At 31.4% G+C, this 16,365-nt stretch overlaps 1 protein-coding gene across 1 annotated transcript in view; it reads left to right on the top strand.

Annotated features, from left to right (window-relative positions):
• LOC127730359 (receptor-type tyrosine-protein phosphatase N2-like) overlaps window positions 1–16,365 on the top strand; it is a 160,854-nt gene that overhangs the window by 24,393 nt on the left and 120,096 nt on the right. The window contains exon 2 of the mRNA XM_052238729.1: window positions 10,291–10,341. Within this exon, the coding sequence (XP_052094689.1) occupies window positions 10,291–10,341 (51 nt within the window). The remainder of the gene's footprint in view (window positions 1–10,290; window positions 10,342–16,365) is intronic.

The following is a 16,365-nucleotide window of genomic DNA, read 5'->3' as shown; positions in this document are numbered from 1 at the left end:
TTGAAGTGTGTTAAATAAAGCCAGATTAATACAGAATAATGCAGTGAATTGGCTATTTGGTGGTGGGAAGAGTTTAGGGATTGAAACATTATGTCACTAATAGAATTTGTCTATACGTCAGGATCGTCAATTTACAAAAGAATGTCATATAAAGCCTACATAATTTCTATTTGTATAGTTGGGAATGGACAGTTCTGTAACATTCAACAACACATGGCTATTGAAGGACATAACTAAGTAAGAAATCAATGGAAGTGTCATGAAAGTCTTGTCAATGTTTCTATAGGGAGGTGATGTTACTTTTAACTTTCTGAATCCAATCTTCTATGTGATTAACTGTAAAAGTAACCAATAAAACTCCGTCATTCATATTAGAAGGAACTGTACAGTTTAAACTAATTGAACAATTAATGAAATTGTCTTCAGTTAGAGGAAAAGAGAAATCTTCCCATCTTAAAGCAAAGAGCTTTTTTTCTTGTTAGACACTTTCCTTTTAAACTAAATGCATAAAATAGAAAACTTCACAAGATAATTTGTTAAGATAAGGGTGAGGATAAATCAGAAAAGACTACCGGTAAGTGTCTTAGGTGAGACTTTATTGATGTTGTTATGTTTTCATCATTATAACACTTAGCATTGTAAAGGATTGGTCAGTGTTTATTTATTATTCATAAAGTTTTGTAATATTATATACCTTCTAACTGCTCTACTGGACACTGGTCAATCTTCATATACATATACATTCTATAGATTATGTTTTCTTTTCCTCACAATTTACATCATGATTCTGTCACTTTCAGTAAAATGGTATGTGCAAAGCCCTCTTTAAGGACTGGATTGTTTATGAAGAGTTTTTGAAGAGTAGTTAGTTTACCTTAACATTTAAGTTTGAGAAAAAAAGTCTTAATTTGTTGTGTTTTTTGCTCCTAATCCACATCAAAATTTATAGACGATTCCCCAAAACTGTTGGACAAACAGATATAATCATAATTTAGTTTAGTGTGCAGAAGCCTCAAGAAGGCTTGATGGTATTATGTAAGAATCTTGTGCCACATTTCTTCCTGCTTTATTGATTGATTGATAGATTGTTGCTTCATTCACTCAGGATTTGATTAATAAACTTATAAATGATTACTCTTTTCATGAAATGTTTTTTGTTACCGTACATGCCGTAGGTTTCATTTGATCCAATCTAATTTTAATCATATTTAGATCACCCCCAGTTTTTAGTGGGCTTCATGTTGCTCAATTTTTAGTTTTTCTATATTTTGTTTTTCATAGTGTTGTTTATGTTTTTGTCCTTTTTGTTTTGTCATGGCATCGTCAGTTCGACTTATGAGTAAGAATGTCCCTTTGGTGTCTTTTGCTCTATTACTTTCCTTTGTTAGAATTATTTCAATCTTAAATTGATTGCATTTGACCAAAGGTCATAAAGTGTATGAATTATGTTTTGAATGTTGAACATACACTCCCATTAGATTTTGACAATTGTTCCTTTTGTAATTAGAGTTTTGATTTTATGGAATGAAAAAATTATTGCACATTTTACAGTGATTTAACTTGAACTACACTTTGTCTAGCCCAATTCCCATTAGATTTCTTGAATTTTAACTTTGATAAAAGATCTTTTTGTTGATTTTATGATATGGTACTTCCAATTAGTTAAAAATGTTTTGTTATACATATTATATGGATATACTGTTGCTGTTTGCCTTGACAGGAGCATCAAGTGTTGATAATTTGTTACCATTGGCAGATGTGGATCCAGGGTTTAAAAAAAAAGGGGTGGCTCCCTAGCAAACCAACGTTTGGAGTAAAAAGTCTATTTTATCATATATGAGTCTCCATAAGACCCCCTACCCCCTAAATCCACCTGTGATTGGTGGCATTTAATACCCACATTTTGATTTGAACAGTTTTTATACGCCAGTCAAAATTTTGACGGGGGGACGTATTATGGTATACAAATGTCCGGCGTCCGTCTGTCCGGCGTCCACATGTCGCACCCTTACTTGAGAACGACTTATCCAAATTTCATGAAACTTAACATAGTTGTTGTTTATGATGGTCAAACGATCTGTATACTTTTTGGTGAAAATAAGATTAAATCTTTTTGAGTTATGGGACTTTGTAACTAAAACAGGTTTTTTTTTTTTTCACATGTCGCGCCGTATCTCAAAAACGATTTATGATTATTGCTTAAAACTTTACACACTTCTTAATTATATTAATCTAAAGATCTGTATTCTTTTTGGTGATGATTCAAAATTTTATTTGAGAGTTATTGATTTTTTTATAAAAAAAGTGGGGTTTTCACATGTCGCCGTATCTCAGAAAGGATTTATGATTATTGCATAAAACCTCACACACAAGACGACGGGCGTATCATGCGCTCGTGGTGCAGCTGTTTATTACTTTTGCTGTTCAAGAGTTAGCTTTTTAATTAACTTTTTTTTTCTAATTCATATAATGTCACATAACTTTCAACCATGCATGTGATATATTCATTCTTATTGTAAATTGACAGAACAGGGTAATTTTACATTTATTTTGAAGAGCTATCGTGCCTTTATAGTTCATGATGTATATCTGTTTTCCAGTGAAACGAGTATTGTTGATTCAATATACTATTTGATAAACTTGTATTTATACCTTGAAGAACTGTAAAACCCTAATTAGATTGTTAAATGAAGAATGGCGACTTAGAATTCTATTAAGTAACTTATTGATTGTAGTTTTACTAATCACCTTGTTGATATAATGAGATTTACGTAATCAGTGTTTTGTGTGATATTTCTTAATTTGACTGTCAATGTCTTACAATAGAATCCCCGATGTAATTAGGAAAGTCAATTTCATCAAGATATACACAGATTTTTATTTTCAGCATATCAAAATTGGTTGAAATATTGAAAATTGTTCACATTTACATGCAGATTCTACAAATTGAATGCAAATAAGTGTTATTATTTTTTTTAAGTGATGAAATTAATTAAATAAAACAGTTTGCTCTTCAATAACCCGGAACATACAGTCATATTTTAAACATAACAATTATATGTATCCAGTTTGATTTCTTTTTAAGTAGATGATGTAACTTGAGAGTTTTCTGATCTTGAAAATGTAGACCTTTACCAAAATACAGTTAATTTTAAACAACCAAATTTTTTGTTCAGTATGTAAATCTTTGAATTAAATGGAGAATTCAGAGATAGAATATAAACATCCAAGAGACAGCACCTCAACAATACAACCACTATGGAAATGAATAAAGATTTTGTGGTTGATCTGTTTCTCAGGTACTATAAGCCATAGGGTCACTATATTTGGTGTATGGAATGATTGTTAGGTGTACATGTCTGTCTGGCATGGTTCATCTGACCGTGACTTCATTTTCATGGATCATTGATAATGTTAAGTTTATGTGATACATATTACAGACTTTGAACATGAATTCAATCATAAGTAAAACAGGCCAGACATTTTAGCATGTGCACTCTTGTCTTAAAACTAGAATAAAAGTATTTATTGAGCTAAAATTCTAAAATGCAAATATCATCAAAATATATTACAAGAGCTTGTGAAAATTTGTTGTTCTGCTACAAAAAATCTAGTTAAAATGAAGTAGTCTATGATTCTTTGCTACTAATTCACACAGCTTTTCAATCAGTGGATTTATGTGTTTTATAAACAGCTGTATGTTAAGCTGGACCATTTGCATGTGACAATATTTGTAAAAGGTTGTGTAAAGAATTTTACACCTTCTATTTTTTTGTGCAAAATCTTGTAAAATCTGTGACATTTCCGATCTTCTGTTCCTTGGGGTATCATTTGGTAAATTCTGGTCTTATCTCCTTTAGATTTGTTTTTATGAGTCAATGGAAGAATTCTGCTGTCATCTTATTAAACAATGTCATTGGGAATTCATTAGGGAATTATAGGCACAATACTAATTGTTTGAGTTTGAATGGCTTGATTATTCTAATGAAAATTCACTTGAACTAAAATGAAAGAACAATACACATGCCAAACCAGACAATTCCTCAATTTAAAGCACCTACATGTTCATTTCTGATAGTTAATTTGGAAAACTAAGTCTGACTTGAAGTGATGAAAGAGATTTAAATTTTCTGTGATTATTGATTAGGTTTATTTCTTAGACAAGTATGTAAATTTTCAGATTTTCTTTATATGCCATGATGTATGTATGCCCTCAGTGTTGTTATTAACATGCATACATCTAACATCTATCTTATAGTTAAAGAAAATCAATTTATATCTTGTTAGTTCATGACAATATTATCTAAATACCGTAAATCTACTATTGGCATTTTCAGGAAAATGTGTTAACCAAAAGATCATTTGCCTGTACATGTTTATAATTGTGACTATTTCAGCTTAAATAGAAAGGTTGTTATGTAAGAGAATATTTCAGAATTGAAAAATTACATTGCAAAATGTAATCAATAGGTAGTAGGAGGAAGAATATTGAATTACTTTTGAACGATAAATTGATTTTAAGATCCGTTTCATTCATGGGAAGGAGGGATTAATGTGGTATCAAATTCCCAAAAGAATGTACAATAAGATCCCAGGATATGATTAAAATACACAAGCAATCTAAATGGTAACTTTAATCTGCTTTACACACACATTCTTCTCTGATCTAACAATATTTGTTTTTCTTCCCAAGGTAATGCCTATAAAAAGTTGTTCATCAATATATGTAGGTACTATTATAAAAAGATATGGTGATGTGGTATGATACATTAGTCCATATCAAGTAATGGGAACCTGGATAATTTGATTACTTAGATTATTGTCCATAACCCAAAGAATAGTTGGAAATGAATAATATATCAAAGATACCTATACTATTGTATAAACGTCAAATCAAATAGATACTGTACTTCAGAGAAGAAACAATTTATCACATATCTATAATGAAAACATTGAGTTTGCATATATGTTATAACCCTAGAATTTTCCTAGTCATATTCTTATTTGCCCTGTTTTCAATGACGTCTTAAGGGCATACGATACAGTAGAGATCCCTCGTTGATTTTTTCTTGAAATTTTGGTAGAAGGTCAATTTCGAAGTGTACTTTTGAAATATGCAAAGAAAAATATACCTTCATGACTTACTTTTTGAGATAATTTGGTTCGAAATTTGCATCTTTGAAGGAAAAACCCTGAAATTTCAAAAATCAGGACTTTTAAGGAAAGTACCAATACTTTTGAACGAACAGTCATAATTTAACCGGGTTTTTTTTAAAATGTTCCCTTGATCCATGGCATCAGCATGCTAAGTTAACGGTTGAAATAAATAATTATATCCTAAATTCTTTTAATACAAGTGAAATAAAGAAGATGAAAATATTTTTGCGTCTACACAGAAGTGCAGAAAAAATTCTATCGTTGATTTTTTCTTTAAATTTTGGCGGAGCGTTCTTGAAACAGAACTTTATTGATTGCAAAAGAAAAAACTGGGGGTCCATGTGCTTGTTTTTTCAATAAAAGCAATAAACCTTAATTTTTATTGGCAATCGGGACGTTTCCAATAAGGCGCCAAACTACGTTGGAATAAGTTTTATTCGCAACAACGTCGTGAAATCTTTCCCGCTGTTCACTACTACGTTGTCAATTTCAGTGGTAGAGCCAAGGTTTTTTTTTTAAACCAATGATATTAATCATGAAAATTAATAAAGCTGGCTCCTCGTAAATAGCATCATATTTGCCAAACCTTTATGAATTGTTACGAAACTTGGATAGAAAAAGTATTCTAGTAAATTACTTATAGAAAAGAAATGTTCGGAAACAAAACAGATATATATATATATATATATTATAAAAAAATTAATTTGCATCTCTGCATGTCCGACATTAGTCATACAATTCATGTAGACATCACAGCTTGAACATGGTTTTAATTATTCAAAAGGCCCCGACATGACAAAATGTGCAACAATTATAAAGTAAGGGGGATGATATAAAAATAAGGACATTTGATATGATTGCAAAAGAGACAACTATCAACCATAGTTCAAATGACGAAGATAAACGCTATTGAAGGTAACACTACGGCCTTCAACACAAAAAAAAAAAAAAGAAAAAAAAAGCCACACCGTATAGTCAGCTTTAAAAAGCCCTGACATGAAAATGTGAAATAATTCAAACAAGAAAACTAACGACCTACTCTATAGGCATAACATGAACACAAAATCATACCCACATTAAATCGGGTCAGCTTAGTCAATTACAGTGTAGTATAACATTTCATACAGCAATCGATATAAGAGCATAAAATTTAATGATTCTGTATCAATAGATAAGTTACCTAAGCTTGTCTTCAGGGTATTTTTTTTTATTACGGTACAGATAATCATTGAATTACTTGTCTGTATTATACCTTCAATCTAGGAGTGAGTGCAACCACATTGTTTGTCCGGTCCAACAAATATTTTGTTTCTTATCTGAGAAACTTCTTTTACAAAAAGACTTCGTATTGTTCAGTAACTTAACATCAATGAGTTGCAACTCTGGTCTGTCAAATACCTAATTCCTGTGTGCCGATTTTTCTCTCTCAATATGTACATAGAGGATATGCTTAGCACATCAACGGGTGCGTTTTTGTTTTTGGGCTATAATACAGGGCTTATAACTGTGTCATTTTAACTAACAGTTCTTCTTCATACACATATATATTCCACGGGTTTAATTCTAAAAATGTCGTTAAACTCTTTATTGTACCTTTTCAAAGTCAGGAACAGTAAGATGCGCTGTCATTATTTATTACGTTTTTTTGAGAGCCAAATGGTGAAGTTACTATATAAATTACTTATTGTTTTGTTTTTTTTTTGTGTAGTTGGGTTTCTCTCTCATCGACGTCTTATGTTTTTCATATCTCTTATTCATTTCCTATATGAAATAACTGACATACAAAGTAAAGAATGTGGATTTGATTTTTTTCCGATTCGAAATTAATATTGTTGACTTCCTGATTAATGAATAAATATAACAATTCTCGTGATTTGGCCCTTTTTCATTGCAGGTACTTTTTTCAAATTCGCGCAATCGGGATTATGACGTCAGTGGATTTTCCGTAAATGTGACTACATCTAAAGCGACGTCGCGAAATGTAATCGTTCTTATTAGAAACATCGCGAAATTCCAACGTTCTGACTAACAACGTCGCGAAAACAACACAAAAAGTTTTGAAAACGTTATTATCTGCCCCTGCTACTGTATCGTATGCCCTTAAGAGTTCCAAACAACAATGGCATAAAAATAAAGATGCCAACATAAAACAAACTGCCACAACAGTGTTTGTTAAAAAATAAAGAACATTTAAATCTAAAAGAAAGATAAACGGAAGACTGACATAATTAAACACTATAGTATTCAAGAACTTAATAGTTTGAGTTTGTTGGGGAGCTTCATTATAATGAAAATATTTCAGTGGAGAAAATGAACATGTATGTATCCTGATAGAGACTAGTTAACAAGTTTTATTCTTTTTAAAGCATTTGTTGAAATGTGTAAAGGAGCTATGGTAAAGAACATGTTACAATCTATGGTTATTAAATATATATGATGCATTGAAAGTCCAAAAGTATTTTGTGATGATACTCTTCAGAGATATACTTGAGGGGGTTTATTCAGGAGACTTTCCATTAGTACAAGCATAACGTTGATTATTAACCATTAGGAATTGTGGTAGCAACTTATTGAAGATGTCAGTTGTCATAGAAAAATTCCTTGTCATTCTAAATATTTATCAATTATTGCCATGAGAAAATTGGAATTGGATGACAAATGTGGCTGTTTATTTGTACATGGTTGGTTGTCTAGCTGAGAAAATCCATTACAATTAAATATACACAGAAATGGAAAATTCTTTGACTTAATACATGGCGTGAGGTTTCTTTAAGGATGTAATTTCTTCTGACGTTTCAGTCTCGTTGAAATCTCGTTCTGGAATTATTTCCAAGACATGTGACAGAAGTGGAAAATATCAATGAATTTAAAAAAATATTATAATCAAACTTAACTCTGTGAAAAAATTGTGTATTTACAATAAGTAGCTTTTGAAAAATAAAATTTTCAAATTTTATAACCAATCATGTCAGTCTCAGCCAAAATGTTGAGAAAATGGGTGAGGGGTACAAGAAATGATTTTACCAGATGCATGTATATCCCATATTCATTTTTTTCTTTTCAGATTTCTTAGATATATGTATCTTTTCAATCATTTATAACAAAAAAGTTGAAATAATATGCTTTTTGTTCTAAAATAAGAGAAAAATCCAAAATTTACAAAATTGACAACATGGTAAATTTGACACGAAAAAGCAACAAAATTTTATAAAACTTTCTTATGTTAACACCTACCCATACTTTTTTAAGTTAAATTTATTCAGATTGGTCCACTTCATCTTTAGTGAAAGTATGAAAAAAGTTTAATTGTGAAACTGTGATTTTTTTCATGATAATAACCCAAAAATGGGTAAAAATTGATGAAAAATGGGAAAATAATCAAAATTGGGTACTTTCAAATGGCTGAAGCAAAAAAAGGAGTGCAACACCATATGATTTTTCTTCACCAATCATTTTTTTACAGTCATATAAACCCAAAAATCAGGTTAAGAAAAAAGTTTAATTCTAGAAATTTTTGACTCCTCAGAGATGTACATCCTTAAGCTGTCTTAAGATTGAAAATATTGTAAACAAAAAAGAAATCTTACAGATCTTTACATAAACCAAGTTTTTATCCACACAGATTACGAAAGTACGAACTGATGTGTGTCACACACTCTCCAGAACAGTTTTGTGTGCTCCCACCACTGAGTGACTTTTAGACATAAATTGTTATCCATAAGCAATCTTTCCATCATTCTAAAATGAAATAGCTCTACAGAACTTTATTTGTTTTTATTGTAGATATTTAGTTGATTTTTGGTTTATACATGTATGAATGGTGAGTTACGGATCAAGGTTGTACTTATACAACTGAGTTGATTACTTTAGTGTTAGGCGATTTTCAGTCATATGAATTTAAAAATAAAATGTAGTATGATTACAAATGAGACAACTATCCACCAAAGTTCAAATGAAGTGGATGTAAGCAATTATAAGCAACCGTACAGCCTTCAACAATGAGAAAAACCCATACCGTATAGTAGGCTTTAAAAGGCACCGACATGAAAAAATAAAACAATTCAATTGAGAAAACTATACTGCCTAATTTATAACAAAACAATTTACGAAAAAACAAATATGACAGACATGAACCAGTGACAACCACTGAACTACAGGCTCCTGACTTGGGACAGGCACATAATAAAATGTGGGGGGTTAAGCATGTCTGAAGGTGCCAACCCTCCCCTAGCCTGGGACAGTGTTGTAATAGTACAACATAAGAACAAACTATAAAAATCAGTTGAAAAGGGTTTTACTTAGCAGAAAAACGTCTAACACAAACACAGACGGAACATGACAGGGTATTCATACATCCATCACAACACAAAAGACACAAAGTACATCTAAGAGTACTCACAGTTACTGACAGCTAGTTAAAAGCCAATAAAAATATCATGTATTTATTATACTATCTAAGACTAAAATATCAATCAGAACACATCCAACACCCAATGGATTTAGTGTAAAGACGTCATTAACAGTCAGAGAAAAACATGACCTTGTGCAATGCCAAAATAAAGGTATTAACAGTATGTAGGACGTGAAAGTACATACAGGTATATGTGTATTTTCTCGCTGTGTTGAAGACTCATAGGTGGCTTTCTGCTGTTTTCTGCTCTTTGGTCGGGTTGTTGTGTCTTTGACACATTCCCCATTTCCATTCTCAATTTTATAACAGTAATATTTAGTTGGATTTTAATTTATCGATAACAAAAAACATTATTCATATTGATAAAAACAATATTCAAAGATCTAATTTCAGTGTTAAATTGATAACCTTTTAGAATAAGTTTATTTAAAGGATCAATAACTTTACCTAAATCGTATCTAAATTAACAGGCTCAGTAAATAACATCACCGTAAAAATTAGGATGTGCTATCAGTTTGAAAAAAGTTTTCTACAGGTACAGCCAAACTTCTGAATATGAATGTAAACTGCTTTTTTGTCTTTAGTTTGTATTTAGTGTACACTTAACAATTGTTTACATTAAGTGTATATTTTAACGGTTTATTTACATGTAGTGTATATCAGGTTGGTTACATTAAGTGTATATTTTTACAAATAGTTTACATTTTGAGTATATTTTTTAGGTTGTTTATTTACAAGACATCTCTGCAGTACAGAAGAAGAATGTATAGATGGTAAGATCAGTTATATTGAATAATTTGCAATTTTCAGATTGTATTTCTGGATTATGTTTGGACAAACGATGGAATCTTGAAACTTTCAATGAATCAGTGATTATACATTATTATTAACAATTGATTTTAGTAAAATGATCACTAGCCTTTCAACACTAAGGTAGTGAGTACAAGCCCCCTTGTGTCAGGTGTGTATGACTATGAACTTTTATTGACAAGGATTGTCAGTTTTCCTGCTGAAGGTTATGGTGCTCTCCATGTATTCTGGTTTCAACTGGCTGTTTTAATATTGTCAAGTATGGTTTAACACCTTACAATCAATCAATCAATGAATAGGAAGGATAATAATCATTAGAGAAACAGATTCCACCACTATAACTCATGTATTAAAATTTAACTGTCACGAGTGGAGAAATATTGTAACACATTTGTTGCAGTAGTGGAATCTATATTTCTTTAAAGGGGCATTAGCTACGAGATATAAAAAAAAATTATAATATGATTTTTTTTCTGTTCAATCATTAATGAAAGTGAAATAGTGAAATAATAATTAACTTCTAGCAGTTTTGTTCAATTTTGTCAAAATAAACCAACAAACATCGCTGATGAATTTTTCACTTGCAATTGAATAATTCGACCTCATTGAATCCGTATTCATGTGACCTTCAATTTAACCCATTAGCTAGAGTTTGGTTCCGAATGTATTAGTCGTGTTCAGCCATTAAAAGGAAAAGAATGTCAACATTGGAAATGAAACAAGGGTAAACCATTTGGTTGACTGATTCGATCCTGAAAAACTCATTCTTATACAGGTAAAAATGATGATTTACAATTTTTTTAACCTATAATATGAAATGAAACAGACCTAGAAAAATCCAATTGCACGATTTCGCTATCTATTTATATCTATATTAAGGTTTATATCGGGTTATATGACCGTCTGCAGTATTAGGAGGTCACCTCGATGGTTATTTAGGTGGCGTCTAGACTAAGATACACACGAAATGCTGATACATAGTATCAAGTCCATGCATAGTAAATTGTTTATTTTAGATTTTTATAATTTGGATATACGTTTTAGTATGTTAAAAGTCGAATATGAGAATTTGAGTCAAATTAGTGAACATGAATTTGACAGCTAATGCCCCTTCAAATTAGAAGAGATTTGAAGTATTTTTTTTTTCTTGTTCAAGAGAACTCACATTGTACCAGTGACTCCATTTACAGCCCTGTATATCATGTTCAAAATTTGTGTTTATTATTAACTAGATTCATTAGTTGAAAATCTGGAACTTTTTGCTAAATTTCTTAGCTTCTGAATTTAGGATTTATCCCTTTTTAGTCTCAGAAATTAACAATTGACAATTAATGATTTTAAAAGATAATGGAATAACTGAAAGTCAGTCTTTTATATAACTTTTATTGCACCATGGATATAGCATCCTCCCTACCCTGACATTTTTTAGATGAAATTAGAGTTTAAGATTGGTCAGAATATAAAAATCAATAAATGTTATCTGCATTGAACATCAGAAGGACAAAATTAACAGTGAAAACATATCTAGCACCTGAAGGTTTGGATGAAATGAAATAATTGAAATCTAATATCAGATGAAGACCATAATCTTTCCTGACCATTAACTGTAATGATGGGCTTGTCACCTTCAGGAACTATCAGATTTATAGTTCAATAATCAAGGCATATATCTCCTATTGATTCTTTTTCATGCTGTTTGTTAAAAATCATCATTTATATGATAACTCTAGCTGAATATTTTCCTTAAACAATGCAACTTTAGAAATAGATTTTTTTGTTTTTTCAACTCAATGACAATAAATGAAGTTTAGGAATAGATTTTTTGTTATTTCAGCACATTAAATAATAGATCCCTTATGTATTATGCAGTGAAGATTGGAATAGGATTGATAGTATATATTGATTTTAACACATCTGTTCTAAGGCAAGATTTTTGTCTCACCTATGACAAAAGTTGCAAAAAATACAAGACCTAAGGATTCTAATCTGTTGGCCTCGATGTAAACTGTTTGTATAAAGTCTTATATTCCAGAAGGTAAAAGCCCTGCATGCTTCATACCTTCTACATAATATAGATACCTTATGTTATGAAGTTTCTGTCTGTCATATGACCATTGTCTTTGCCTCATTTTCAATGTTCAGTGACTGCTCAAAAAAACAAACTTTTTTTGTCATGTGAATTTCTTACTTATTATGAGTAATATGATAATTATACTTGATATATGTGATTGTTGCATGGTCTGCTTGTCCTGTAAGACAGAGTTCACCTAACCTGGACCCAATTACATGGATCAGTGATCAAAATGTTAGTTAAAGGATTCTGTCTGTTTCTCAGATACTATTAAGCAGTAGCTCAACTATTGTTGGTGTATGAACTGATTGTCAGGTGTACATGTTTGTCTGGCAGGTTTCTGTCCTTGACCTCATTTTATGGTTCATTGGTCAATGTTATCTTTTTGTCTTTTATTCTGTTTCTCAGATACTATAGGCAACAGGTCAACCATATTTGGTGAATGGAATTATTGTAAAGTGAACTTTCTACTTGGATGGAATATTTTGACTTTGACCTCAATTTCATAGTTCATTGGTTAATGACAAGTGTATTTAATTGATTCCTTATCTCAGATACTATATGCAATAGGTCAGTTATTTTTGATGCATTGAATGATTGTAAGGTGTACATGTTGGTCTAGCAGGGTTCATCTGACCTTGACCTCATTTACATGGATCATTTATAATGTCATGTTTATGTGATATGTGTAGTAAAACATTTATCTTAAAGACTTTGAACATAAAATCAATTATGATCAGTAAAGCAGGCGATACAATTCTATGTGTACTTTTGTGCTATTTTATGTTATGCTACAAAGATCATTTTTTCAATTTGAATGCAGTTCAACAAGTTCTAAATGCCTCTGAATTTTCATAAAAAATCAGAAATATCTTAAATTTTGTCCTTCGCCTGAATGATGTTAGCGGTAAGTTTTTATACGACTGCAAAAAAATTTTTGTGGTCGTATATTGGTATGACATTGGCGTCGTCGTTGTCGTCCGAAGGCACATTAGTTTTCGCACTCTAACTTTAGTTTAAGTGAATGGATCTCAATGAAATTTTACCATAAGTTTCAATACCACAAAAGGAAGGTGGGGATTGATTTTGGGGGTTATGGTACCAACAGTTAAGGAATTAGGGGCCAAAAAGGGGCCAAAAATAAGCATTTTTGTAACTTCCAGACATAACTTGTGTGTAAGTGTATGGATCTCTCTGACATTGTACCACAAGGTTCCATATCTCAAAGGGAATGCTGGGATTGATTTTGGGGGTAATTGCCTCCAAATTTTAGGAATTATGGGCCAAAAAGGGGCAAAAAACAAGCATTTTTCTAGTTTCATGACAATAACTTGTGTTCAAGTGTATGGATCTCTCTGAAATTGTACTGCAAGGTACCATACCACAAATGGAAGGCTGGGATTGATTTTGGGGGTAATTCCCTCAAAATTTTAGTAATTAGGGGCCATTAAAGGGCAAAAAAACAAGCATTTTTCTAGTTTCCAGACAATAACTTGTGTTCAAGTGTATGGATCTCTCTGAAATTGTACTGCAAGGTACCATACCACAAAGGGAAGGCTGGGATTGATTTTGGGGGTAATTCCCTCAAAATTTTAGTAATTAGGGGCCATTAAAGGGCAAAAAAACAAGCATTTTTCTAGTTTCAGGACAATAACTTGTGTGTAAGTGTATGGATCTTTATGAAATTGTACTACAAGGTTCCATATCACAAAGGGAAAGCTGGAATTGAGTTTGGGGGTAATTGCCCAAAAAGTTTAGGAATTAGGGGCCAAAAAGGGGCCAAAAATAAGCATTTTTCTAGTTTCCAGACAATAACTTGTGTTCAAGTGTATGGATCTCTCTGAAATTGTACTGCAAGGTACCATACCACAAAGGGAAGGCTGGGATTGATTTTGGGGGTAATTCCATTAAAATTTTAGTAATTAGGGGCCATTAAAGGGGAAAAAAACAAGCATTTTTCTAGTTTCCAGACAATAACTTGTGTTCAAGTGTATGGATCTCTCTGAAATTGTACTGCAAGGTACCATACCACAAAGGGAAGGCTGGGATTGATTTTGGGGGTAATTCCCTCAAAATTTTAGTAATTAGGGGCCATTAAAGGGCAAAAAAAAAAGCATTTTTCTAGTTTCCAGACAATAACTTGTGTTCAAGTGTATGGATCTCTCTGAAATTGTACTGCAAGGTACCATACCACAAAGGGAAGACTGGGATTGATTTTTGGGGGTAATTCCCTCAAAATTTAATAATTAGGGGCCATTAAAGGGCAAAAAAACAAGCATTTTTCTAGTTTCAGGACAATAACTTGTGTGTAAGTGTATGGATCTTTATGAAATTGTACTGCAAAGTTCCATATCACAAAGGGAAAGCTGGGTTTGAGTTTGGGGGTAATTGCCCTAAATGTTTAGGAATTTGGGGCCAAAAAGGGGCCAAAAAACAAGCATTTTTCTAGTTTCCAGACAATAACTTGTGGTCAAGTGTATGGATCTCTCTGAAATTGTACTTCAAGGTACCATACCACAAAGGGAAAGCTGGGATTGAGTTTGGGGGTGATGAATCATAAGGGGGTTCAAAAAATTTGGGGGGGGGGGGGATTTTTTTTTCCTTTTTTTTCTTTAAAATTTTCCATTTAAAATTGGTTATTTCTGATTTATATATAAAAGCAAATAATAATGATATGGTTTGAATAGGTAAATTAAAAATTTTTAAGTTCAAATATTTAATTACAATCCAAATTCAGTGCTGTATCAAGCTTGAATGTTGTGTCCATACTTGCCCCAACTGTTCAGGGTTCGACCTCTGCGGTCGTATCAAGCTGCGCCCCAGCGGAGCATTTCATTGAGATTTGAAATGTCGTAAAGGACCATCTAACTCATGCCAAGTTAAGTAATACATACTACACATGTTGATCTGGTTATGCACTTAATGTATGGAAAATAGCCCAAGACAAGGTTTTTGTTACATAATTAAGGTAAAAGTGACCAAATCTTTTAAAATTGTTGATTCCACAGGAAGTTTAAGTAATTATGATTTATTGGAATGAAATGAGGATTAGCTGACTAAAACATGAGAAATAAGAAAGGCATCAATATTTGATTGGTTCATAAACATGTTATATAATGCATTATATACCAAAATATAAAACAAAAGAATTTATAAAGACAATTCTGTAATTTAAGGACATACAATACAGTTTTGATCCTACAGTGATTTTTTTTACGACAATTGGCATACACACTTTTTTTTACCATGTCAATTAAATATGTAATAAAAAATATACCTTCATGTGCTACTTTTAAAGATAATTGGGTCCAAATTTTAGACATGTGCTCAAATATACCTAACTTTTTTGTTTTAAATGATAAACACGATCAGATTATTGTAAAAACATTTGGATTATTTTCTTTACGTAAGTATGCTTGATATTTATGTCACAATTCTTTTTAAATAATTCATTTTAATTAAATATCTAATTTAAAAAAAATACATCAGTGATTTGTTCATTAAATTGGTACAAATAATTTTCATACATGATCAAGCCAAATGCCATTTTAAAAAAAGAGGTCCAAGAACTTTCTTTGGAAGCTAATGATTAAAATCAATTGAAGAAACACATCTTTTCCAGATTTTGACGTCGCGAAAATAACATTTTACATTAGTAACATCATTATCTGAGGCCACTTTGTAACTGTATTGTATGCCCTTAACTGAATCTGACTTCATACAACAATAGGTGTTGTCAAGTTGTTGTCAATGATACTTGATCTAAATGAAGTGAGAACTGGTAGAAAAGATATAGTTCCTTGCATTTTCTACTTGTTTTACATTAAAGGTTTATGTGTTAAAAATTATAACTAATTCAGGAATTCAAATATATTAAAAAATATTCAACTCAATGACTGAACAAGTGACAATTAAC

The sequence above is a fragment of the Mytilus californianus genome, unplaced genomic scaffold, assembly GCF_021869535.1.
Source record: "Mytilus californianus isolate M0D057914Y unplaced genomic scaffold, xbMytCali1.0.p SCAF_2, whole genome shotgun sequence".
Classification (NCBI taxonomy): Eukaryota; Metazoa; Mollusca; class Bivalvia; order Mytilida; family Mytilidae; genus Mytilus; species Mytilus californianus.
Note: the sequence above shows the minus strand (reverse complement) of the source record. Positions and strands in the feature narration are given on the sequence as shown.